Consider the following 26,960-nt stretch of genomic DNA (forward strand, 5'->3'; position numbering starts at 1 on the left):
TCTGTGGCCCGAGGGCCGCATGCAGCCCTGTGAAGTATTTTGTGCGGCCCCAGTCGAAGGCGATGCAGTGTTTTCCTCTGCTGCCCCCGGGTGTTTACCATCTTGCTGGCCCCCTCCTCTGTCTTGCTGCAGCGTTTGCGCATTTGTGCAGCCCCAGAAACATTTTTTTCAGCCAATGCGGCTCAAGGAAGCCAAAAGGTTGGACACCCCTGCTCTAAAGGAATAGCAAAATATGAGAGCGCAGATGTAATAAAAGGTTGCCCTGGCCTCACCTGGATGGACAAGCATCTCTAAGTTGCTTCGTTATCACTCCCTCCTCAAAGCAAAGATCTACAAGTTTCTCCATGATGTTATGTGCAAGAGGAACATCCAGACTGATATCAGGTAACTCATCATACACACGCTGGAAGCCCTGAAAGAGGAGGAAGAAAAATAATGGAGTAGGGTAGAGAATGGCATGATGGAACAGTGGTGGTGGTGGTAGGGAGGAATCAAATTGACTGATTGCCGCAGGTACGGGGACAAGTCTTTTCACCACCTCATGGAGTGGTGAATGGTCTTGTCCCCACAGTAAATGCGAGTGAATATGGAGAAAGAAGAAATGTCAAATGGTCAGGAGACCCTGGCAAGTGAGTTAAGAGAAGACAAAAGAAACAGAGACCAGCGCCTGAGACCAACATGATTTGAAGAATAAAATGATGAGACAACAAAAGGTAGAAAAAAATAATTTTATTTTTTATTTTGTGATTAGACTATATCAGATTTGAAATATGTATCCTGCTAGAGCTGGTGTTAGACATAACTGGGGACCGCAAAACCCAAGCCATGCTTTTTTAGCTTCCAGCTGGCTTAGGGCTCTCTCTGACCAGGGGGCAGTTGCCCTAGTTGCACTCCCCCAACACTATTCCTGTCATGTGTGACTGCGGTATTATGTTAGCATGATATTTCTGTGTAGCATTCTGTAATAATTTGGCTTACTCAGTTTTCTCAATAGTGGAGGAGATATTTGTGAAGGGGAGGGGAGACAGGGGTTTTGTTCATCCTTGCTACATATTATTTGCGTTTATGACAATTGTACAAAATATTGTTTCTTTTTATACTTTAATAAAATAAGGTTGATATAAAATCATAACTATTCGAAGCTTATACAGAGGGATCAGACAGTTTGCGGGTAAAGAGCAGGGACTGAGCTTGAGGGGACAGGGACTGAGCTTGAGGGAACAGGGCAGGGACAAGGACTGAGCATGCAGGGACAAATTGTTTTCCTCGTGGCATTCTCTAGAACCTTATCACCAGCAAAATTGAGAGTCTGAACCCTGAGTACCCAACACCAGGTGAATACATGAGTAAAATCAATATATCAAGCCCCGTGTCTCAAAAATCAACTTCAAAGGCAGAAAATTCCTTTTCTTCTCAGCTACCTCTCACTGGTCTTCTGTGGCTTCTTACCCGGTTCATCTGATCCAAGGTCACGAGCCCCGTCTCCCACAATCCCTTTAGGAGCTTCACAGTCATCATAACAGGATTCTCACCTTTAGCCTCTAGTACCATCACTATGGCCTGCAGAAAGACACACAGAGCACAAAAATTAATAATCGTCAATCCAGGGCTAAGTCCCTTGTCAAAATATGATTATTAACAGGACTTATAATCTACTAAAATCTTACAGCTCAGAGCAGCTAACAATGTTAAGAAGCCAGCATTATCCAGGAAAACTCCATTATCCCTGATGCTCATGGACTGTGTCTAGATGGTCTCAAACAAATCCTTTTTGACTGAAGGTCTGTGCCCAATCTAAATATATGGCTCTTTCAAATGTAACAGAGTGCACCCAAGTAGTCAGTAGCTGATAGAGACTGCAATACAATACCTCATAGACTAGCTCATGATGAAAATGTGGAACCTCCAGCTCCCGAAGACAATGTTGTGCTTCTAAGATCTGTCCAGAGAGCAAATACTCTTTCAGGAGAAGATTCATCTGCAACGGTACAGGAACAAAGAGAAAAGTTGTATAATATACACACAAAAAAAGTAACATATATTAGAATTTTATCAGCTCAGTCACTTCCTGTATATATCTTCAACATTATTCAACATTTGGGTGGGGGAATTCATTAAGCGTTAGGGCTTTAAGTAAATGGCCCTTATTGCAACTTCAACCGCCCTAATGCTACAGGGCCAAAAACTGTGCAGCGATATTTCTCACCATGTGCTACATGGTAATGAAATGCAAAACAAGCCTGTTTTGCATATCATTATGCTTAAATTGGCAAATGGGACTTGTGATAATATTCTACAAGTTGCGTTAGGGCCTTAAAAAAACAATGGTAAAAAAAACCCCAGCTCTTTGATGGGGTTATTTTACTGTCTGGGAGCACTGGGCTGAGCAAAGCCATGGCCTGATGCTCCCGAGCTGCATCCTGAATTCCCCCTCCCCCCCAAATCACCCTGATGCCTACCTATAGTCAGGGGGGAGGGACAGTGAGTTCAAGGGGGGCAGCCAGGAGCAAACTCATCACTCCTGGCCTCTCCAGCGCTGCTATCAAATTGCTATTTCACAGTCGTCTCAATTGGCTACTGATACTCCTCTTTAATTTACCTTCCTTCTTGTTCTTTTTAATATTGGAAACTTCCCTGCCATCATCTGCCTATTTGTGCCATGTTTTGTTAACCAGTCTTTGTTATTTCCCCGTTTGTTTTTATTGGTTTTAAATTACTCCCTGTTGTTTTTACATTTAGTAAACCACTTTGTTTTTACTTTTTTTTGTCAGTAATGGTAGTATATCAAATAATGTAACTGTTGTGAAACTACCACAAGGGGTCATATTTTCCAATAAGGAGACTTTCTTTATATGGCAATATGACCCTTGGTGGTAGTCTCGCGAGACAGCCACCAGGGGTACCATTTTGGTATCAGCACTGAAGCCAGGAATGATAGAGAGTCACTCCTAGCTTCCACCCCCCAGACCCTACCTCACGTTTGTAAGTCCCCCATTAGGGTGTTCGGGGGCTTACAGGGCAGGGCTCTACAGGGGAGAGGGGGACGACACTGGGCCACAGGAATAATGCTGCTTTGCGAGGTGGCTTGCAGGCAGCATTATTCCTATAGGATGGGATACTGCAGATTGCTGAATCCCATGGGGCATCAAGCACAGTAAAGGGCGAACCTTTACCGCCTTAATGAATCCCCCTACCCGTTAAAGAAATAATTTTCTTTCCTGTAGACAGATGTAGAGGTCCTGAACTGCTGGATAGTCACCTTTGAAACCGCATGTTCCCTGCAAAAGTCATCAATCATTTTCTCAGTGCTCTCTCCTTCCCCAGAAGGCTGTGCTATAGCTCCTCAGTTTGTACCAAAGCAAAATACACAGGAGAGGGCTGAGGGAAACTCCCTGGTTAATAAATGTTCTGCTCTGTAAATATCAGGCATGAAACCACATGAATTAACCATTTGAATGAAAAAAAACCCCCACAATGTGGAATAAAACAGCCACCTACCTGAGTGTAACTTGCACTAACAGTTAAGGAATTCTTACCAATTCTTATTAGGCTCTTGAGCTGAAGAAGCCTCATCACTTTGCAACCATGCTTGATAGTGGAGTTCAAACATGTGTTTGTTTGTTTTTTTATTTTATTTATTTATAAGATTTTACATTATTATCAAGCATAACTTGTACAGAAAGTTTAATCAAGAAAATATAACATTTAGGTTAACTTCCAATCCTAATAATGGATCAAAGTATAAAGGAAAAAAGAAAACATTTCTTATCTTAATCACACACTAGTCCTCAATTTTGGATCCAAGGTTAACGAAAAGCACAGTTACTTACCGTAACAGGTGTTATCCAGGGACAGCAGGCATATATTCTCACATGTGGGTGACGTCATCTACGGAGCCCCGATGCGGAAGCATTTTCAAGCAAACTTGATTGAAGATTTAAATTTGCTCTGCTGCTCCACGCATGCGTGCCTTCCTGCTCCACTAGGGGGTGCATCCCCTCGTGGTCTCCAGTTCACTTAACTAGCCAAGAAGCCAACCTCGGGGAGGTGGGCGGGTTGTGAGAATATATGCCTGCTGTCCCTGGATAACACCTGTTACGGTAAGTAACTGTGCTTTATCCCAGGACAAGCAGGCATGATATTCTCACATGTGGGTGACCTCCAAGCTAACTGAAAGGGGATGGAGGGAAGTTGGCAATTTAAGCAAATAGATTTCGCAGTACCGATTGGCCGAACCGGCCATCGCTTCTGGACAGTGAGTCCAGACAGTAGTGGGAGGTGAAGGTATGAACCGAAGACCACGTGGCAGCCTTGCAGATTTCCTCAATAGGTGAGGACCTGAGGAACGCTACGGAGGCTGCCATCGCTCGGACTTTGTGTCCCGTTACTCGACCATGCAGCGCGAGACCAACCTGAGCGTAGCAAAAGGAGATGCAATCGGCAACCAGTTGGACAAGGTGCGTTTGGAAACTGGGTGACCTAACCGGTTTGGGTCGAAGGACAAAAACAGTTGTGGGACTTTCCGGAGTGACTGAGTGCGTTGGAGGTAAAAGGCCAACGCTCTCTTGCAGTCAAGAGTGTGGAGCGCCACTTCTCCGGGGTGAGAGTGGGGCTTGGGAAAAAACACAGGTAAGACAATGGACTGATTGAGATGGAAATCAGACACTACTTTAGGTAAGAACTTTGGATGGGTGCGGAGTACCACCTTGTCGTGATGGAATACCGTGAAGGGTGGGTCCGCTACCAGAGCTTGTAGCTCACTAACCCGCCGGGCGGACGTGAGCACGAGTAGGAAAATTACCTTTCAAGTGAGGAATTTTGGATGGCATTTGTCTAGGGGCTCAAATGGAGGTTTCATTAGTTGAGCTAGAACCACGTTAAGGTCCCAAACCACCGGGGGAGGTTTGAGAGGGGGGTGGACGTTCAGCAGACCCTTCATGAAGCGAGAGACTAAGGGATGGAGCGAGAGGGCTTTCCCTTCCAGGGGCTGATGAAAGGCCGCAATCGTACTGAGGTGTACTCGAATGGAGTTGGTCTTTAGGCTGGAATGAGATAATTGAAGTAAATAGTCAAGGACCAGAGGGACGGGGACCGACACCGGGTCCTGGCTGTGGGAGGAGCACCAGGTTGAGAATCTGGTCCACTTTTGGGAGTAGCAGGTTCTCGTCGAGGTTTTTCTAGAGGCCTCCAATATCTCCTTGACTGATTGAGACACGGGGAGAGCAGTCAGGGGGAGAGAAACCAAGCATTCAGATGAAGAGATTGAAGATTGGGATGTAACAGTGAACCCTGACCCTGTGATAGTAGAGAGGGAAACAGAGGCAGAGGCAGTGGATCTCTGACACTGAGTTGAAGTAGAAGGGAAAACCACGGCTGGCGTGGCCAGCGAGGGGCAATCAGGATCAGGGTGGCTTGTACTGTTTTCAGGTGGACAAGCGTCCGCAGTATCAGAGGAAACGGCGGGAACGCGTACAGGAACCTTCCCTCCCAGTCGAGGAGGAAGGCGTCGGCCTCGAGCCGGTCCGGGGAGTATATCCGGGAGCAGAAGAGAGGCAGCTTGTGGTTGTGAGGGGATGCGAACAGATCTATTTGAGGCGTCCCCCACCGTTCGAACACCCATCGTAGGGTCTGAGAGTGTAGTGACCACTCGTGTGGCTGGAGGAGGCGGCTGAGTCTGTCCGCCAGACAGTTTTGTTCTCCTTGTATGTACACCGCTCGAAGGAAGGTGTTGTTGGAGATTGCCCATTTCCAGAGGCGCAGGGCTTCCCGACAAAGGGACAAAGACCCTGTTCCCCCCTGTTTGTTTACGTAGTACATCGCTACCTGGTTGTCGGTTCGGATGAGAACCACTCGGTCGTGGAGCAGATGTTGAAAGGCTACAGCTGCGAGATAGATGGCCCGAAGCTCTAGCACGTTGATGTGGCAGCGACGGTCTTGTGCTGATCACATCCCTTGGGTGCGTAGGCCGTCCAGATGGGCTCCCCAAGCGTACTCCGACGAGTCCGTGGTGAATACCTTGCTGTGGGGTGGGGTGAGGAAGAGCAAACCTTTGGAAAGATTTGAAGAGTCGGCCCACCAGCGGAGCGATCGTTGCAATGAAGGAGTCACTGTCACGGGACGGTCGATCGGGTCCCGGTCTTGACGCCATTGAGATGCCAGGGTCCATTGAGGGATTCTCAGATGGAGGCGGGCGAAGGGTGTGACATGGACGGTGGAGGCCATGTGGCCCAGGAGAGTCATCATCTGTCGAGCTGATACCGAGGTCAGCAGGGAGATCCTTCGACTCAGACTTACTAACGCCTCTAGGCGCGGAGGGGGGAGGAAGGAACGGAGGCGAACCGTGTCCAGCGTGGCCCCGATGAACTGTAGGGACTGCGAGGGGCGTAGTTGGGATTTTGGGAAGTTTATTTCAAACCCCAGACTTTGTAGGTAGGTAATAGTCTGTTGGGTCGCTGAGATAACCCCTTCCCTGGACGGGGCTTTGATTAGCCAGTCGTCCAGGTAGGGGAATACCTGGAGGCCCTGGGAACGTAAGGTTGCTGCGACCACCACGAAGCACTTGGTGAAGACCCGAGGTGATGATGCAAGGCCGAAGGGGAGGACTCGGTATTGTAGGTGCCAGTCCCCTACCTGAAAATGCAAGAACTTGCGGTGAGCGGGGTGCACTGGGACATGTGTGTACGCCTCCTTGAGATCGAGGGAGCAGAGCCAGTCGCCCTCGTTGATCAGGGGGTAGAGTGTCGGTAGGGAGAGCAACCGGAATTTTTCCCGTACCAGAAATTTGTTGAGGCGTCTCAAGTCTAGTATTGGGCGTAGGTCTCCCGTTTTTTTCGGTGCCAGGAAGTAACGGGAGTAGAAGCCCTTCCCCCGTTGGTCGAGGGGAACCTCCTCCACTGCTCTCAGGCGAAGCAGGTCTCGAGCTTCGGAGAGGAGTAGGGGTAGCTGAGTCCGGTTGGGAGGGCAATTCCTTGGGGGGTTGTCCGGAGGAATGGCCCGAAAGTTGAGAGAGTACCCTGATGAGATCACGCCAAGGACCCATGCGTCCGACGTGACTTGTTCCCAGCGAGGGTAAAAGGCTTTGAGCCGACCCCCGATGGGAAGGGGGCCTGGGACTATGGCGGAGGGGGCCCGCCCCCTTCCGCGTATCCCATCAAAAGGACGGGGATGGTTTGGTGGTTGCAGGCGGTTGGGGCTTGGGCATGGCCCGGTGGTGGGCTTGCGGACGCCTGGGTGGGGGTCGCGAGAAGACAGGGGTGGATTTTTGTGGGTAGCGGCGCGGAGGGGCCCTATACGGCCTGGACGTGGGCGGTTTGGGCTTTTGTCGGATAAGGGAGGCAAACGAGCGTTCATGTTCGGAGAGGCGTTTTGTAGCCGCCTCGATAGTGTCATCGAACAGTTCTTTTCCCACGCAGGGGAGGTTAGCCAACCGGTCCTGTAAGTTGGGGTCCATGTCGACCAGGCGCAGCCAAGCTAGTCGGCGCATGGCGATAGCAAAGGCTGCCTCTCTGGAGGAGAGTTCGAAGCCATCGTAGGCCGCGTGGAATAGATGAAGGCGCAGGTTGGAGAGGGACTCTAAAAGCAGGACAAACGCTCCTTGCCGGGAGGCCGGTAGGTCAGTCTCAAAGGCTCTCAATAGTCCAATGAGGTGTTTGAGGTAGGATGTGAAGGTGAAAGTGTAGCTTTGCACCCTAGAGGCCATCATTGCATTTTGATATAGTCTCCTGCCAAACTTGTCCAGGGTTCGGCCTTCTCGGCCTGGGGGGACCGCTGCTGATACCCGGGATGGGTGAGCCTTTTTCAAGGAGGATTCTACTAGCAGCGATTGGTGGGAGAGCTGTGGTTGCTCGAATCCCGGGTAGGGTACTGTGCGGTACTTGGCCTCCATTTTGGAGGGTACGGCTGTGACCATGTAGGGGTTCTCCAGGTTCCTGAAGAAGGCCTGTTGGAGTACCGGGTTAGGTGGTAAGCGAAGGGACTCTCTGGGCAGTGATGGCATATCCAGCTCCGCCAGGTACTCCTTAGAGTATCTGGAGTTGGACTGGAGGTCTAAGTCCAAGGCGTGGCCCATGTCCTGGACAAAGCGAGTGAAGGATGGGCGAGATGTTCCCGGGGCCCCGTGCGGGGTCGGTGAACGAGACCTTCGTCGGGTGGAGAAGGATGGGGAGGCTTCCCTCGAGTATCGAGGTTCCTGCTCCGATCCATGCTCCGAGGTCGGGGAAGCACTGTGAGAGTGTTCCGGGGTTGTCGATCTTCGGCGTCTCGAGGAGCCCCTCGGAGACGATGCCGGGGTTCGGGGTACCGATCGATGTCGAATCGGTGACCTCGATCCGAACTCCCTCGGAGAATACCTGCGATCTCGGGTCGGGGTCCCGGTCCGAGGGGGAGTTCGGAAGATGCGCGGGTTGGAGAGTGATAACTCAGCCACCCTTAGTGGTCCCGTACGAGGTGTGGGGGAACGGCCTCGTAGAGTTGATGAACCTCGGGCCTTCTTGGAGGTACGGCGGTTCGAGGTTTCTGTCGTTTTAGCCCGACGTTTTGCCCCTCGGCGGTCTGTGGAGGGAGAACGTCTCGGGCGCCTCGGCGAGGAGTCCGAGGAGGATGGGATGCGGTGAGGATTGCGCACCTTTCCCCGAGGTTGCTCGTTGCGAGGCTCAGGCTGGTCTGGCACATTCGGGGTCGAGGTCGAGGCCGATTGAAACTGGGCCATTGCAGCGGACAGCTCCGACGAGATCATCGCTCGGAGTAGGTCCTGGAAGACGGGCACGGACAGCATCGAAGGCATGTCCACTGCCTCGGTGCACTCCACCGGGGGCGACCTCGTATCAGAGTATTCCCGTGTGGTGGAGGCACGGCCCGAAGGCTTGCAGGGCTTAGCCGGGGCTGTAAGCATGGGGCTTCCGCCATGCGTCGACGTTGTCCCCGAGGCTGGCTTCTTCGATGTTACGGAACCTGAAGAGGGAAGAGGGGACTTACCCGGGGCCGAGGCTTTCTGTTGTCCCGAGGACTTCGGAGTCGAGTCTCGAGGCGATGCCGAGGTATTCGGGGCCGAGGTCAAGGCCGGGGCCGAGGCCGGGGCCGACCTCGAGGCCGAGGTGGAAGGTTGGTCCGGGGTGAAGAGGTCCGCCATGCGGGCTTTTCTTCGACGGAGGGCCCGGTTCTGGAAAGTAGCGCACTGAGGGCAGGAGTCGGTTGGATGAGCCGCCCCCAGGCAGAGAATGCACCGGCGATGCGGATCTGTGAGGGAAAGAAGCCGCTCACACCGGGTGCACTTTTTAAAGCCGGTCAAAGGCCGGGACATTAAATCGAAAGTAGCCGCGGCTCGATTAGCCACGCGGCCACGGGGACCCGGAAGCCTCCGGGTCGTCAAAAACGAAGCAGGAATCAAGTTAAAAGGTAAAGAATTCGCGCACAGCGACTTAATCGTGAAAAACAAGAAAAAATCGCGGTGCTAGAAGGCAGTTGGGGCAGAGCCTGAAAAACACGACTTCTAGGCTCAGTGGAAAATTTTGAACTGGAGACCACGAGGGGATGCACCCTCTAGTGGAGCAGGAAGGCACGCAGGCGTGGAGCAGCAGAGCAAACTTAAATCTTCAATCAAGTTTGCTTGAAAATGCTTCCGCATCGGGGCTCCGTAGATGACGTCACCCACATGTGAGAATATCATGCCTGCTTGTCCTGGGATAAAGAGTAATTAAATTGAAGAATAATTTTACAAAGAAAATTACTGAATCTGTGCTGATGCAGAGCTAATTATCACTTAGGTACAGTTGGTATTCCACACTCAAGACGTTTCAGAGAAAGAAAAGCAATCAAATGAGCTGGTTCTACAAAAACATATTTAAAAGAACGATATCTGATGACACATTTACATGGATATCTAAGAAAGAAAAAAGCTCCAATCTGGGTCACACCTGGCTTCTTATCTTCTGAGTCTCCCTAGAGACATCTGGAAATATTTGAATATGGAGACCCAGGAAGTCCTTAGACCTATTTTTAAAGAAAAGTTTAAGTATCCAGTCCTTATCTGGAGCCAAAGCTACATTCAGTAAGAGAGTGGCTGGGATAGCCAATTCTCTATCTGATTGTTCCAATAAAGTGGAAACGTCCAAGGGTGCTTCCTGCGATGTTCCTTCATCTTCTTTCTTTTGAGGATCCCGATTTTTTGTAGGCAAATAATATACCCTTGTAAGAGATGGTAAAGAATCCTCAGGTATTGTTAATATCTCCAGAAAGTAGCGCTTTATCATTTCTCGTGGAGAAACTGATTAAATTTTTGGAAAGTTAATTAAACACAAATTATTAGCCCAAGTCTTATTTTCAAGATCTTCCAATTTTGTTTTCATAATTAAATTATCTTTAACAAGTAGATCTTGATTACTTTTAATTGTTTTAAGTTCCTTGTTTTCTTCTTGTTTTTCGGACTTCAACAATACCATATCTTGCTTTAATAAATTGATTTCTGCTTTCTGGTTTTTCATCTCTTGATCCAAATATTTTATTTGCGGATTAAGGGAATTCCCTAATTTAGATACTAAGTCCCATAGAGAATCTAAAGTGACTTCAGAGGGCTTATCAGGAGGAATAAACGTAACTTGTGTCTTTAAATATTGTTCATTCGAGTGCTTTACCTCTCTGGGGTCCTGAGTTTCTTCAGCCAACGTTGTCCCAGTCGCTGGTTCCTTCCAGAGGAGAGAATCACTCTGGGTTGTTCCCTGTAGCGAGCCCTCCAACAAACTGGCCTCTCGGGGGGAGAACACTTCCTCTTCGGGTGTGCTCTCTCCTCGCGGTGAGCTGGCTCCCAGCGCTTGTGGCTGAAGCGGAGGCGTCCTTACGTCGGGGCTCAGCGTGATATCGAGCCCTTGAGGAGACCCCGCGGCACTACTCTCTGCCGGGACACTCACAGGGCGATTCCCCGACGCTTCCTGCTCGCTCAGAAGTCGCCGAAAAATGTCGTTAACCGTAGGCAACGGGGCTACCGAACGTCGGGAGGCTCCACCGACACTTCTGCCCCTTCTTTTCGGCATTTTGGCCGACAAATCTTAAGGTAAATAGACTATTGACGGCGTCCTCACAGCAGTCAGATAGCAGTAGCAGCCATCTTGGATCTCAGGAAGCACACCACATGTGTTAAGACATACCTGACTGAGGCAGTCAGTTTGTTATAGTGCAATACATTTCTTTGAACCCCAAGCAGGCGGGTTTTAGGACCTCTACAGGAAAGATTATCAAGGTAAGTGCAATGAGTATAGAAGTCCTGAACAGCTGGGACATATGTAAGCACTGAGGACCCAAAAGCTGTGCCCAGATGAGCACATCAACCCTGTAAAACTCCATAAAAGCATGGAGGATGGACCATGTTGCCACCCTATAAATCTTTTCAGGCAGAATTACCCAGGACGCTACCCAGGAAGTTACCACAACCCTGTTGGAGTACACCCTCAATGAAATCAGAGATCGCTTTCCACTTCCGATGTATGCTGCAGATAGGCCATGCAAATTCATCTTGAGATGGAGGCTTTAGAACACCAGCCTCTCTCACTGGTTTGGATTTGTCAAGACAAAAAGTGGATCAAACAGACCAAACTCATTGGTTACTTCGAGATTCCTAAGAAGGGTTCTCTTGACATCCAGCAATTGCAAGATCTTCTTTCTTGGAACCTGTCAGACTGAATGCAGGCAGCCAAACCTCTTGATTAACATGGAAGGCAGAAACTACCTTCGGCAAAAAGGACAAGACTGTTTGTACTGAGACTCAAATGTCTGAGAACCAAAGGAATGGCACTCTATAGAGCAAGGCCTCTAGCTCTGAAACACTTCTCACAGAATTGATAACCACTAAAAACACAGTTTTTACTATAAGGTCTGAGAAAAGGCTTTCTGCATGACAGAGCCTACAGTTCCAAGACCCTTCTTGTTAAGGTGAATAGCTACTAGGATCTTATTGGCAAGGTCAATCAGCGACGCCTCTTGTAAGTTCTCGTATGAGGCCTTACTGAGGGCATTCAAAACCATGTTAATATTCCATGCTGGGAACATTTGTTGTGCAGGAGGATACAACCAAAATGCTCCCTTCAAAATCTGGCTACATCAGGATGAGAGGCCAAATAAACTTTCTTCACTTGAGCCCTAAAGCATGAGATGCCTGTCATCTGCATTTTGACGGAACCAACCACCAGGCCCCTTCCTCAAGCCTATCCTGAAGAAACGCCAGGACCACCGACATTGGAGCCTTCAAAGACTCCACATTCTGCTTAGCACACCAGTGCTGAAACATTTTCCAAGCCTTAGCATAGGTCACTACAATCGCCAGTTTCTTAGATCTTAAGAGGGTAGCTATGACCACCTCCGAGTAGCCCTTCTGCACCAAGTGCACGCTCAAGAGCCTAGATGAACCAGATTTGTGCACCACGGCCAAGTTAGACCAACCAGGATTACCAACCCGGGTGGGTCGCTATTATTTGAATAACCCAGCCTATCCTGGGCCACAGGGGAAACACGTACAACAGCCCTTTCTCTGGCCAAGGTTGTACTAGAATGTCCATACTGGTGCTTTCAGGCTCAAATCTTCGGCTGAAGAAATGAAAGACTTTTTTGTTGTTGTTGCTGCTGGCTGTCAATGCAATCAGAATGAACATCTGCTGCCTCCATCCACGTACAATGCTGTCGAAGGCCTACTGGGACACAGACCACGCCCCCAGGTCCAGCGTCTGCTAGCTGAGATACTTGGCCTCAGTGGTGTAGTAAGAGGAGTGCGGGGGACAGTCCACCCTGGGCATGAGCTTGGTAGAAACACTGACACCCATTCACCTCTCTGGCCCCCTCTCCTGCCGTGCGCATGCTGCTATTCCCTTCCCTTGTACCTCTTTAATTTTTCCTGCACAAGCAGCATTGCAAATTTGCTGCCTGCGTCGGTGTCACCTCTCTGATGTCACTTCTGGGCCTAGGAAGTGACATCAAAGGGATAACCAACATGACGCAGGCAGCAAGTTTGTGAGATTGCTTGTGCCTGGAAAATTAGAAAGGTAAAGGGGAAGGGAAGGGGGCGTGTGCACGGCAGGGGGGGTCGGGATGGGGCAGGAGAGGGGCATCACTCACCCTCGCTATGTCACTGCACAGCCTGTATATTGTCCATTCCTGCTACAAGTGCTACTGATAAAGCCTGTAGGGGGACGTCTGCCCAGCAAACAACTGGGCCTCCAGTCTCAACAAGGCACTCTTGGTGCCTCCCTGCCTGTTGATGTATGCCACAGCTGTGATACTGTTTGAGAAAACCCTGACTGCTTTGTCTTACAGAGTGTTCTCCGATATCTGCAGCGCTAGATGAATGGTTCACAGCTCTAATCTGTTTAAGGACTATTTCCTTTTAGAGGTAAGCTTTTTGAACCAACACAAACTTTGATGCACCCCCACTGTCCAAGTCAGCGGCATCTGGAGATCAATGGGACAATAGCGTGTTCTGAAGAGTGCGTAGATGGTTGCTACCATTGACCCCAATACCTGTACATAGTGCCAAAACATTGAAGCTGGCTTCACCAGGATCCTCAAAATCTGGCTTTTTAACTTCATTTGGCTCTGGAAATAAAAACACAACCTTCTACTGTGTTGAAGCAGATCCCCAAGTACTCAAGGGATTGTGTCGGCTCTTCCAAAAATTATTTTTGAATTTTATTTTTATAATTATAAAATATATAATCACAAAGAAAAAACCATTGTGACAACTGAAATAAAGAAACTACTATTTCAACAATAAGAACATTAAGGAAAACATTAACAATTTGTCCACAATGCAGCTTTCCAGCCGGGCATGCAAAATGCCACCTTTCTTAGGTGGCAAGCACAAGGTCTACAATATCTTTTTCACCTGTTTTCGGAGGAGGGGAGCCTGGTCACATTTGCCGAGCTGCAACGAACTTTTGACCTACAGGCTAATAATCTCTTCGCCTTTTACCAGATCCGTCACTATGTTCAGTCTCTCCCAGTGGCTGCCCTTACTGAAGTCTGCAGGGAGGCGCTTTCAGAACTCTTCAGCCTTTCAGCCCAACAGAGGATTCCTCTACGATTTCATATTGTGGGGATCCGGGATTGCCAACCAAGTACAAATTTGGATATATTAGCGACAGCGTGGGCTGAGGACTTGCATTGCCAGTTGACTGCTCAACAGTTACAACGGGTCCTGAAGAACATTCATAAGGTGTCACCCAATATTACTCACTGGGAAATGCAATTGAAAATTGTTCTTAGACTTTACATTCCACCGGAACGTGCAGCCTGGATGGGGATTACTGCGTCGCATTCTTGCCCGAAATGCAATCAGGCTCACGCATCTTTGAGTCACATGTTTTGGGCCTGCCCCGCAATCCAACAGTTTTGGAGACATCTTGGCCTATATACCACATCACTTTTGGGAAGGCGATGGCTTCCGCAACCGAGGGCGTTATTTGGATTTTATAATATAGCCTCGCCCAAACCCAGGGGAATGTCAGCATTTATCTCCAGAGCCCTTTTCCTCACCAACTGGCTCTCCCGTGATCCCCCGTCATATGCACAATGGAGATCCCTAATGATAGTGCACGCAACACTGGAGAGACGCATGGTGGGAGACTTGACTCTTGGCCCGGGTCGCAAATTTTGTCAGGTGTGGGAGCACTTCTGGCAGGACCTCACACCGCGTGCTCGCAGTAGACTTTTGAATCTTTAAGATTTTATTCCCACTCTCAGCTGTTGGACTGGCCATGGATTCTTGGGGAGGGGGGATGGGAGGGGAACTGATTATATTGTTGAAAATGTTATTTCCTGAATGGTACTACTGTTTGTATTTGCTTCTTACTGCTGGAATAATAAAAATCATTTAAACATAACAATTTGTCCACAATCTAGAGAGATTGAAGAAAAGGAAACATTGCAAAGGCAATATATATTAGAATACAGACACATCCTTCCAGCTCATTTCATCAAGCCGGCCTTAGTAGTTTCTGGAATAGTTATTTGGAGCCTTAATTCTTCTCTGGCCACAATAAATTTAACAAGTTGCTTGGGCTCAAAAAACATGAAAAACTTATTTCACATCACATGAGAACAAGGAAAACGTAAATTAAATTTCAGACTCAATACTTGAGATTTAGGCCTCAAAGCCAAAAATTCCTATAGTCGTTTTTGAGTAATTTTAGATATATCAGGAAATATATGAATTTTTAAGCCCAGAAACTTTTCCTCCATAACATGAAAATAATATTTAAGTACCATGGACCAATCCAATTTAGAGCAAAAGTCACCAACAAAGTGGTTCTCTGAGTTACCAACTCAAGGGAGGATTCCAGAAATTCTGTGACATTCACAATGGATGGATTCCTTTCTTGCACAAAAACTGAATCCGATGATATTGAAAATAATGTCAACAATAGGTGTCAACAATAGAAAGTTTGATGATCCAACACAGGTCCTCCACCAGTTGAAGCATTTGTGCCACTGCTTGCTCACCATCAGCCTTGGACGAGACTCTGATACACCTGGATCCCTGTACATACCAACAGGAGATTCTATCTTATCAAGGTAGAGACACAAAGAAAACAGAGAAGGCGACCAGTGGTGCTCAATATTTTTATTGTAGTTAAGACTCAACACGTACATGTTTCTTTGCATCTCTACCTTGAATTGGTTTGTAGACCCCTGAGGCAGGCCCTCTGGCCAAAACATGACATCTCGAGTCTTGACTACAATAAAAATATTGAGCACCACTGGTCACCTTCTCTGCTTTCTTTGCACCTGGATCCCTGCTTTGCACAAGTGCACTGCTGCAATGAACATCATCTTAATGAAGGTTTGAGATGTTGCCAGACTGAATCTCCCCTTCTTCCCCCTTTCTTCCCCTCCATGTTATATTTATCCTTTTCTCGTTACACTGTAAGTCGCCTTGAGCCTGCACAGGTATGCGCAACGCACAAATACCAGATTAGATTAGAATAACAGTGCCGAGAGTTGGTCTCTCCAGTACATAGAACCTCAGGAACTTCCTGAGAGCCAGAAATATGGGAATATGCAAGTAAGCCTCTGTCAACTCCAGTGAGGCTACAAATTTCCCCAGTGCCACCAAAGCTATGACTGAACAAATGTCTCCATTCTGAATCAGGGTACTTTTAGTGCCGCGTTGATCAACTTCAGACCCATGATTGGTCTTCAGTTATCTGAGGTTTGTTTGGAGATAGGCAGCATAATGTTTTTTTGTTGGGGGAAGGGGGGTGGGGCAAAAGCTCCGCCCCAAACCCTGCCCAAGATGTTTCCCTCTCTCTCACTGCTCACCTTCTCTATTTTTCTCATTCCCTCCCTTGCTGCAAAGGGAGTGGGGAAAGAGAGAGAGAGAGAGATCCAGGATGCATCTCTCCTACCCCCTTCTACTGCCACATCCAACTTTTCATCCTCTCTCATCCCCCGTATCGTGTGGACCATCTTTCACCCCTGCTCACTAGCTCCATGCCCAACATTTCTCCTTTATCACCTCTCTCCACTATGCCAAACCTCTTCCTCCATTCCCTACGCCAACATTCCTCCTTCTTGCATCCCTTTCCATCTGTCCCACTGTTCCCGCTCTACCACCACAGCCAACATTTCTCCCTCTCATCTCTCTTTCCCATGCATCTCTACCTCACTCCTCTCCCACCACCACATCTAATAATTCTCTCCCTCCCTCTGCCCAACAATTCTTCTTTCTTTCCCCATGTGCACCATCTCTTTCCCTCTCACTCACACATCCAACAATTCTCCCTTTCCTAAACGCTGCTTGCAGCTGCCCCTCAAGCCTTCCCTCTGAGGTTAGAGGGAAGGCTTCCCGGTAGGAAGCCCAGGCGAATTCCACGTGACTTCCATCGGCTGAATCTGACATCAGAGGGAAGGCTTCCAGGTAGCAGACCGCTGCGGATTTTGTGAGACTCCTGTTGGCCCCATTCGTGTGGCAATATTTGGGGAGGCTATGGCCCTCATGTTCCCCCATTCCAATGCCTATGCTACCAATGATCATTCTACCACTTACGCTACCAATGTTCATTCTACCGGTTGTCGCCCTACCAACTGTTGTATCCTGCCAATGATCGTTCAACAGATTCCTGGGGACTCCTGTCGGTCCCCTCTGACATCCAGGTAGTAGGCAACTGCGGATTCTGTAGGACTCCCATCAGCCTGGTCCCTTGGCAATTTTCATCCTACCAATTGTTTCATTCTGCCAACTGTAATTCTACAAATTGACTTCCTACTAATTATCATTCTCCGAACAAGGGGTAGGAGATATCCTCACCTCTTTAATGAGATGTTTCACAGGCCTCTGGCCTCCACCCACTCCCCAGACGTTGTCTAATCGAATTATTTCCCGTTTGATGCTCAGCAGCACAGCAGCTCGATCCAAGGCAGCTCTGTATAAGAAGAAACAGAAAATCAGCAAGTCTTGGGGTACTCACAGAAATAGCCTGCCTGAAGAACAAAAAACATCAGTCAGAACTAGCAATTAAAGGGGGAGACTGTGAACCAGGGAAGTTAGAGTTCAAATCTTGCTTCTCTCACTGACTGAGAAAATCACTTCACCCTTCATTATTTTAGGTACAAACTTAGAGCCTGGTTTACTAATATGCATTAATGCAACTTATGCAGTAGGATATAATTTCACACACGTTGCCCTTTTATGTACATTAAAAATAATTTAATAAGATTACTGCTGGAGTTATGTGTTTAAAAATATTCTCTCTTTCAGTAATTATGTAAACTATGTTATCATGTGGTCCGAGATAGTACGCTGAACATAAAAATTGGAAGGCTTTAAAGTAACTTTAGTTATTAATCTAAAGGATAACTTTGTTGCTCATTCAAATACAGACATTCTTCACATTTGTCAGAACTACTATAAAGCCTTTAATACTTCAGAATTGAATGCTACTATTACTGATGTGGAAGCTTTCTTAGATATCTTTAATCTTTCTTGTATTTTAACTCAATTTCTTTGGAAGAGGTTTTGGATGCTACACATATTATACATTTTAATAAAGTCCCAGGACATGATAGAAAAATACCTATAGTATTCTGCAGAGAACCTAAGGATCTGACATCTACCGTGTTTCCCCGAAAATAAGCCCTAGCATGATTTTTAAAGATGCTCCTAATATAAGCCCTACCCCAAAAATAAGCCCTAGTTAAGATTGACCCCCCCAAGCCCCTCCCGAATGTCCTTAACACTCTCCGACTCCATCTCTGACACTAGTGCTGCCCAATTTGCTGAAAAAAAAATGGACTCGTCAATTTAGCGACCCCCCACCCTAGTGAGACCTGACATAACTCCTCTCCAAGGCCTCCAAAAATAGTGGCAGCAGCGCTCTTAACTGGCTGTTTCGTGGCCTTCCCCACCGGAGCCTTCCTTCTGCTGTGGAAGGCCCCTGGCCAGCAATAGGGGACACAACCTACCACTCCATGCTGCTGCGTGCCACTGCCATCCAGAGCAGGAGGGCATGCAATGGGTCCCGCTTCAGATTCCATGGGGACAACAGAGCCTCCTGCAGAAGACGTAGTCTGGCTCTGGCCCACAGAACTACCTTGATCGTCACCACCATGAGCCCCAGGACCTAGAGATACTGACAGGCCGTTGGGTCAGAGTGGTCAGAAGGTCTCTGATAACTTTTCTAAATCTTCTTTCGACGGGACACGGGGAGGAAATCTTTGTTCTGCCCCGTGTGAAAGCGAACACCAAGGTACTCCAAATCCTATGTGGACTCCAAGTGACTCTCCCAAAGGTTGATCACCCAGCCCAGACGCTGCAGCAAATGAACCACTTGCTGGACTGCCTGGATCCCCTTGGCCAGAGAGGGAACCCTGATCAGCCAATCATCCGGATATGGATGGACCAGGACACCCAGAGAGTAGAAACACCATCACCTTGGAGAAAATCCTAGGCGCCATCTCCAATCTGAAGGGAAGAGCTGCAAACTGAAAGTGCTGCTTCAGGACGTGAAACCGCAGAAACATCCTGTGTGCCGGAAGATGGGGATATGGATATACTCTAATGATGATGACATCAGCCTTATCAATCTAAAGCTTAACAAGATTAGCCATTGGCTTAATGATAATATGCTTTCGTTAAATATCACAAAAACTAATTGTCTTCTCTTTCCGTGGAAAGAAAATATTAACCTAATTTCACCAATAACTATCAATAACCAACCAATAAACCTTGTCAGTTCTATCAAAATCCTTGACAATAAATTATCTTACCATTTTCAAATCAGTGCAGTTGTAAAGAAGTGTTTCTGGAAACTCAGAATGATTAAATCCATAGCCAACATTATTGACTCTCAGTCCCTTAATATTTTAATTGGGGGAGTGTGTGGCGCAGTGGTTGGATCTACAGCCTCAGCACCCTGGGGTTGTGGGTTCAAACCCCGCGCTGCTCATTGTGACCCTGGGCAAGTCACTCAGTCCTCCATAGCCCCAGGTACGTTAGATAGATTGTGAGCCCACCGGGACAGAGAGGGAAAATGCTTGAGTACCTGATTGTAAAACCACTTAGATAACCTTGATAAGTGGTATATCAAATCCTAATAAACTTGATTGATTGAAACTTGATTAATGCACTCACTCATAATTTTCAAACTTGACTACTGCAATTCACTGCTTAAAGAAGTCTGTCAAAAACACATCTGACATTTACATTTAATCCAAAATACAGCAATAAAAATTATTACCAATAAAAAAAATTGATCACGTTACTCCCTTGTTAAAAAGTGCTCACTGGCTACCTATCCATCACCGTATCACTTACAAAATTGCTTTAATCACCTACAAAACCATGAAAACCAAGGAACCCACTTTTATCCATAAATATCTGATTCCACACGATCCTCCGAGAACATTAAGATCCATTTCACAGCATCTTCTTCATGTCCCATCCCTAAAAATTATTAGTATCCATAGGGCCTCTTCTTTTACAACGATAGCCCCAACAACATGGAAATTGTTACCATCATATTTAAGGTCTGAACAGAATTTAGATAAATTCAAGGGCGGCCTTAAAAGCTTTTTATTTAAAGATGCATATGACTGTTAATTGGTCTGTGCAACTTTTCTAGCTCATTTTCAATATAAAAATTCATTTCCTATACAAAATTTATTTTTTCCCTTTTCCTATGTTATTATCCTTAATTGTGCTCTCTTTTAAATTGTATTTCTCCCCACCATCCTATTGTTCCATGTAAGTAATGTTATGTCATTAAAAGTTTGTTAACGGACCCCGTTTTAAATTTTATATTGTTAAATGCTTAGAATTTATGATTAGCGTTTTATCAGATTTTTAATAAACTTGAAACTTGAACTTGATACTCCTCCGTGAGGTCCAGGGAGGCCAGAAACTCCCCAGGTGTCACTGAAGCAATGACGGAATGCACTATCTCCATGTGGAAGCGGGACACCTTCTGTGCCACATTGACCACTTGGTCTCCAATCTTAGGAGCCTTGCTATGGAATGATGAAGTATATCGAGTATCTCTCTTTGAACCCAAGTCGCCCTCTGGCATGGGCACGATTGCTGCAAGATCTATAAGTCAGTGGACCATGGCCTGCACCCAAAGCGGCCTGCAGGGTAATCCAGAAAATACTCAGAGAGAGGACAGAGAAACTCCAATTTGAGCCTGTAGCGGGGTACCTCCAAGACCCAACAGTTGGACACGATAGTCTCCCATTCCGCCAGGAAGGCTGACAGCTGCACCTGCTGCACAGGAGAGGGGCTGGCGTCAGAACTGTTTCTTAGGAGGAGCTGCTGGACGTCTATTTAAGACCTGCTGACGGTCAGACCTCCCAAAACGTGGCCTGGAAGACTAAGGGTACCTCTGCCCTGAAGAGGGAGGACCAGAGTACTGGTGAGGACATCGAAATGGACGAAAATTAGAATGCCTCGAATGCCTGGAAGGATAGGACCTATTCCTGGGCAAAGCCTTGGGTTTGCGATCATATACATCTGCCATAAGGTCATCCAGACCCTGGCCGAACAGAAGCTGTCCCTTAATGGACAACCTGCTCAAGGTGGCCTTAGGATGAGGAGTCCCCAGACCACCACCTGATCCACAGTATCCTCCGGGCGGACACCGAATAAGTGTCCATCTTGGCAAAAACTTTCAATGTGTCATATAATGCATCAGCCACATAATCCACCCTGGAGATGAGAAAATCCAAATCACGCAGCACCACAGTGTCAGGGTCATGTCGTAGTTTGGAGTGGCACGCCGTCGCTGCTTTGACACTGGCCGCAGCCAAATCAAACAGGCGTTTAAGGATGAAATCCACCCACCTGTCCTGAACATCTTTCAATCAGTAGGGAGGGAAATACGCTTGGTGACCTGAGCCACAGCTGAATCCACCTTCGGAGAAACAAAGCACTTGGTAAAACTGACTGCCATGGGGTAAAGCCTTGCCATGGCTTGAGCGCACTTCAAAGGACCCTCGGGGTTATTCCAAATCTCCGACAGGATACTACCACATCGGGATTATCAGGAAAGGAGGCAGTAAGCTGCCTCTGATCACTCATAAGAGAACATTCTGCCTGGACCGGCTGATCCGATTGCAGCTTTAATTCCTGCAAGGATTCCGTAATGAAGTCCTCAAGACGAGCGGATTTGAAAAACCTGTGCACTATGGGATTGTCATCCAGGTCCCGTGACTCACATGGGTCATGATTGCGGAGCTCCACCAGATTCATCACATCTGCGGATGCCACCAAACCTCCCTGCGAAAGCAGAGGAATCGAGAGAGTGCCCGACTCAATTGCAGGCATCACCCCTTTTCTGCTCCTGGGTCCCCGCTGGGGAACAAAGTGAAAGACATGGGTCCAACAGAGGCATAGTCCCTACGGACGGCCCAGACGCATGGACTTCTTAACCAAGTATGCCTGATAGAGCATAGTCACAAAATCCGAGGGAAAAAGGTCTCCCTCGGCAAGAGCCGCCCTGTATGACTCAGACTTGGAGTGTTTGGAAGACTTATGAGGCTTTTCTCCAGAACTGCGCTTGCGTTTTGTCAATACACCACCAGCGCTCTCCTGAGGGCCCCCGGATGTGATTTTTACCTAAATTGGGGTAGAAGGCTCAAGTAGGGTCTCCTTGGAGGTAGAAGGCACCGCATCTGTGCAAATTTCACTCTCCTCATGGGCCGCAGCACATATGAAACACGGCTGCGCATCCGACAGCCATCCGCTGCAAACAAGATATGAATTCATCCCATCCTGTCCTGGGGAAGCCATTTGTGAAGGTTGGAGCAAAATGAAGTTCCTAACTATGAAAAATATAGTTTTATTCAAATCAGGAAAAATCCAAAATGGTTGCTGCAGGTGCCGATTTTGCACTAAAATAGCCAGAGAAAGGAACAGAGATCCCTAAAAGACAGCGATTTGGGGATTTTAGAGGTGGGGAGGGGTAGGGCATGCAGGGAAACCACCCAAAACCCCCTTTTTAAGATCCCCCCAAATCGCTAAAATAGGCTGGTGTCAGTCTGTTACTCACTGTTCCAAGTGCAGTCTGAGAGAACCTGCAGGCAATGCTGGAAACAGCATGTAGGGAGATCTAAAGCCTCAGGAATCTGGATTTCAAGTCTTCTAACTGCCCCACCAGCCCGATCACCATGGCCGGTGATCTCCACCACCCTTGAATACATCGCGCAACTACCTGGTGGAGACATGCAGTCCGGCTCTGATTCCGGTCGCACCTCCACGGAACCACTCAGCCTGCGTTACACCCACTAGCAAGTGAACCTGGGGTGAGCTAACTCCCGATCCCAGAGTCCCGATCTGACTTGCAGGCTGTCTAGGGGGCCTACTGCAGAGCAGGGAACCCCCCAGATGCAGATGTTCTCCAACAGTCTGCAATCTCCCGCTACAAGGACATCCCCGCAGAGAACCTCTAAATCAAGAGGGCAAAACCATGAAAGAAAATCCTGAAAACTACCAAAAGAACACAAGCAGAAAATATAAGCTCATATAGGCTGGCTTGTAGGAGGACAAGACTGGTGTCCAAGGGGCATGCTCCAAGGTATGTTGTCAGAGGGAGGAATTAAGACTTCAATTATCTGAGGTTTCCTACAGTGCCTGGCAGCAAGAGATGCATAACCCACTGGTCCCAGAATAAAAGGGGATTGTACAAGAAAGCACAGTTACTTACCGTAACAGGTGTTATCCAGGGACAGCAGGCATATATTCTCACATGTGGGTGACGTCATCTACGGAGCCCCAGCGAGGACAGCTTTTCAAGCAAACTTGATTGAAGTTTCAAGTTTGCTACACTGCACCACGCATGTGCATGCCTTCTTGCCCACTAGAGGGCGCATCCCCACCTCGTGGTCCTCAGTTCCATAACCAGCAAAGAAGCCATCCCCGGGGAGGAGGGCGGGTTGTGAGAATATATGCCTGCTGTCCCTGGATAACACCTGTTACGGTAAGTAACTGTGCTTTATCCCAGGACAAGCAGGCATGATATTCTCACATGTGGGTGACCTCCAAGCCAACCAAAAAAGGGCAGGTGGGAGGATGGCAATTTAGGAAAACAGGTTACGTAACACCGACTGGCCAAACCGGCCGTCGCTTCTGGACAAAGTGTCCAGACAGTAGTGGGAGGTGAACGTATGAACCGAAGACCAAGTGGCAGCTTTACATATATCCTCCACAGGAGTAGACCGGAGGAAAGCAACAGAAGCTGCCATAGCCCGGACCTTATGCCCCGTGACTCGACCATGGAGCGTGAGACCAGCCTGAGCGTAGCAAAAAGAAATACAAGCAGCCAACCAGTTGGACAAGGTGCGCTTGGAAACAGGATGTCCCAACCGATTAGGATCAAAGGACAAAAACAATTGAGGAACCTTCCGATGAGACTTGGTACGTTGGAGATAAAAGGCCAACGCCCTCTTACAGTCAAGCGTGTGAAGCGCCGCCTCACCAGGGTGAGAGTGGGGCTTCGGGAAGAACACCGGAAGAACAATGGACTGATTGAGGTGGAAATCAGACACAACCTTAGGTAAAAATTTAGGATGGGTGCGAAGAACCACCTTGTCATGATGAAACACAGTAAAAGGTGGATCCGCAACCAACGAGCGGATGTGAGCGCAAGCAAAAAGACCACCTTCCAAGTGAGAAACTTAAGATGAGATTTGTCGATAGGCTCAAAAGGCGGCTTCATCAGTTGAGCTAATACCACATTAAGATCCCAAACTACAGGAGGAGGTTTCAGAGGAGGATGAACATTCACGAGACCCCTTATGAAACGAGTTACCAGAGGATGAAGAGAAAGAGACCGACCCTCGATATGCTGATGGAACGCCGCAATGGCACTGAGATGCACCCGAATGGAAGTCGTCTTCAGCCCAGACTTAGACAGATGCAACAAATATTCCAGCACCGAAGACACTGGAACCGAACTCGGGTCCAGATGGTTCGAGGAGCACCAGGATGAAAATCTGGCCCACTTCTGGGAATAACAAAGCCTAGTCGAGACCTTGCGCGAGGCTTCCAAAATCTCCCTCACCGACTGAGAAACAGGAACCGAAGTCAAGGGGAAAGGAACCAAGCGGTCAGATGTAAAGACTGAAGATTGGGATGTAACAGCGAACCCCGACTCTGAGACAGCAGAGAGGGAAAAACAGGCAGAAGCAGAGGTTCCCTTACACTGAGTTGAAGGAGCAGGGAGAACCAGTGCTGTCTGGGCCAACGAGGTGCAATGAGAATCATAGTGGCCCTGGTCGATTTGAGATGTACCAACGTTCTCAAGATCAGAGGAAAAGGAGGGAACGCATAAAGGAACCTCCCCTCCCAGTCGAGAAGGAAGGCATCGGCCTCGAGATGGTCCCGGGAGTACATCCGAGAACAATAGAGGGGCAGTTTGTGAGTCTCCGGGGAGGCAAACAGATCCACCTGAGGAGTCCCCCAGCGGTCGAAGACCTCGCGTAGAACCCGGGAGTTCAGCGACCACTTGTGCGGCTGGAGAAGACGACTGAGTTTGTCTGCCAGACAGTTCCTCTCTCCCTGAATATAAACCGCACGCAGGAATATGTTCTGGGAGACCGCCCATTCCCAAAGGCGCAGGGCTTCCAGGCACAGAGACCAAGAGCCCGTTCCGCCCTGTTTGTTTACATAATACATTGCCACCTGGTTGTCTGTCCGCATGAGGACTACCTGATCGTGTAGCAAGTGGCAGAACGCTCGAGCCGCCAGAAAAATGGCCCGAAGCTCCAACACATTGATGTGACAAAGGCGGTCCTCTGCCGACCATAGACCCTGAGTCCGCAGACCGTCGAGATGAGCCCCCCAAGCGTACTCCGAGGAGTCCGTGGTCAGGACCTTGCGATGCGGAGGAACGAGAAAGAGCAAACCCCCGGAAAGATTGGAAGAGTTGGTCTACCAACGGAGCGAGCGTCTCAAAGAAGGAGTCACCGTTATTGGACGAGATACTGGGTCGCGATCCTGATGCCACTGCGAGGCCAAGGTCCACTGAGGAAGCCTCAGATGCAAGCAGGCGAACGGAGTAACGTGGACCGTCGATGCCATGTGCCCCAGAAGAACCATCATGCGCTGAGCCGATACTACAGGCATCAGCGAGACCTGACGACTCAATCGAAGTAGGGCCCCCAACCGAGGAGGGGGGAGGAACGAACGAAGGCGAACCGTGTCCAGCACAGCTCCAATAAACTGAAGGGATTGAGTCGGGCACAAATGAGACTTGGGAAAGTTCACTTCGAACCCCAGACGTTGAAGGAAGATGATAGTCTGTTGGGTCGCTGAGATAACCCCCTCCCTGGTCGACGCTTTGATCAGCCAATCGTCCAGGTAGGGAAAGACCTGTAGCCCCCGAGATCTCAGGGCTGCAGCGACCACCACCATACACTTCGTGAAGACTTGAGGGGATGAAGCCAGTCCGAAGGGGAGGACCCGGTATTGAAGGTGCAACTCCCCCACTTGAAACCGTAAGAATTTGCGGAAGGCGGGATGCACCGGAACATGAGTATATGCTTCCTTTAAGTCTAGGGAGCACATCCAATCCCCTTCCTCCAAAAGAGGATACAACACCGGAAGTGACAACATATGGAACTTCTCCCGGACTAGGAACTTGTTGAGCTTCCGGAGGTCCAAAATGGGGCGTAAGTCCCCTGTCTTCTTTGGGACCAAAAAGTAACGGGAGTAAAACCCCCGCCCCCGTTGGTCGGGGGGTACAGGTTCCACCGCCCGAAGGCTCAACAAGGCCCTCGCTTCCGTGAGAAGAAGGGGAAGTTGGGTTTGGCTGAAAGGGTAAGCAGCCGGCGGATGTTCCGGCGGCGTGATCAAGAAATTGAGCGAGTAGCCCTCGGAGATAATCCGGAGCACCCAAGCATCTGATGTGATCCCGGTCCAGGCCGCAGAAAAGGCTCGGAGTCGACCCCCTATAGGAAGGGGGTTTGGCGAGAGCGCGGAGGGGGCCCGCCCCCATCCGCACATCCCGTCAAAAGGACGGCGCCGGCTTGGGCGTCCCCTGCGCCTGAGATTTTTGTTGGCCTCCCCTACCCTGCTGCGGTGGGCGGCGGGGCGGAGGCCTAGAGAAGGCCGGCGTTGACTTCTGGGGGTATCGCCGCGGGGGAGGCCGAAAGGGCTTCTGCGGCGGGGCCCGAGGTTTAGGACAGACCAAGGAGGCAAGAGAGCGCTCCTGTTCCGACAGACGTTTGGTCGCTGCCTCCAGGGACTCATCAAATAAGTCAGAGCCAACACAGGGTAGATTGGCCAGACGTTCCTGCAAGTTCGGGTCCATATCCAGGGTAAGTAGCCAAGCCAGCCGGCGCATCGCCACGGCAAAGGCGGATACCCTGGAGGCCAGTTCAAATGCGTCGTAGACAGCGTGAAACAGGTATAGACGCAGCTGAGGTAAGTTGGACATGAACGTGGACGTAAAGGCATAATTAAGGACCCTGGTAGCCATCAATGAGTTGGAATA

At 48.7% G+C, this 26,960-nt stretch overlaps 1 protein-coding gene across 10 annotated transcripts in view; it reads right to left on the reverse strand.

Moving 5' to 3' along the window:
* Positions 1-26,960, reverse strand: part of LOC117364991 (programmed cell death protein 4-like) — an 80,353-nt gene that overhangs the window by 14,999 nt on the left and 38,394 nt on the right. For all 10 annotated transcript variants that reach the window (XM_033954852.1, XM_033954816.1, XM_033954807.1 and 7 more), the window contains 4 exons: positions 17,285-17,399; positions 1,871-1,978; positions 1,450-1,560; positions 273-412 (listed from right to left, as the gene is read on the reverse strand). In XM_033954852.1, coding sequence (XP_033810743.1) covers positions 273-412; positions 1,450-1,560; positions 1,871-1,978; positions 17,285-17,399 — 474 coding nt within the window. The remainder of the gene's footprint in view (positions 1-272; positions 413-1,449; positions 1,561-1,870; positions 1,979-17,284; positions 17,400-26,960) is intronic.

Source organism: Geotrypetes seraphini, chromosome 1, assembly GCF_902459505.1.
Source record: "Geotrypetes seraphini chromosome 1, aGeoSer1.1, whole genome shotgun sequence".
In the NCBI taxonomy this organism is placed as follows: Eukaryota; Metazoa; Chordata; class Amphibia; order Gymnophiona; family Dermophiidae; genus Geotrypetes; species Geotrypetes seraphini.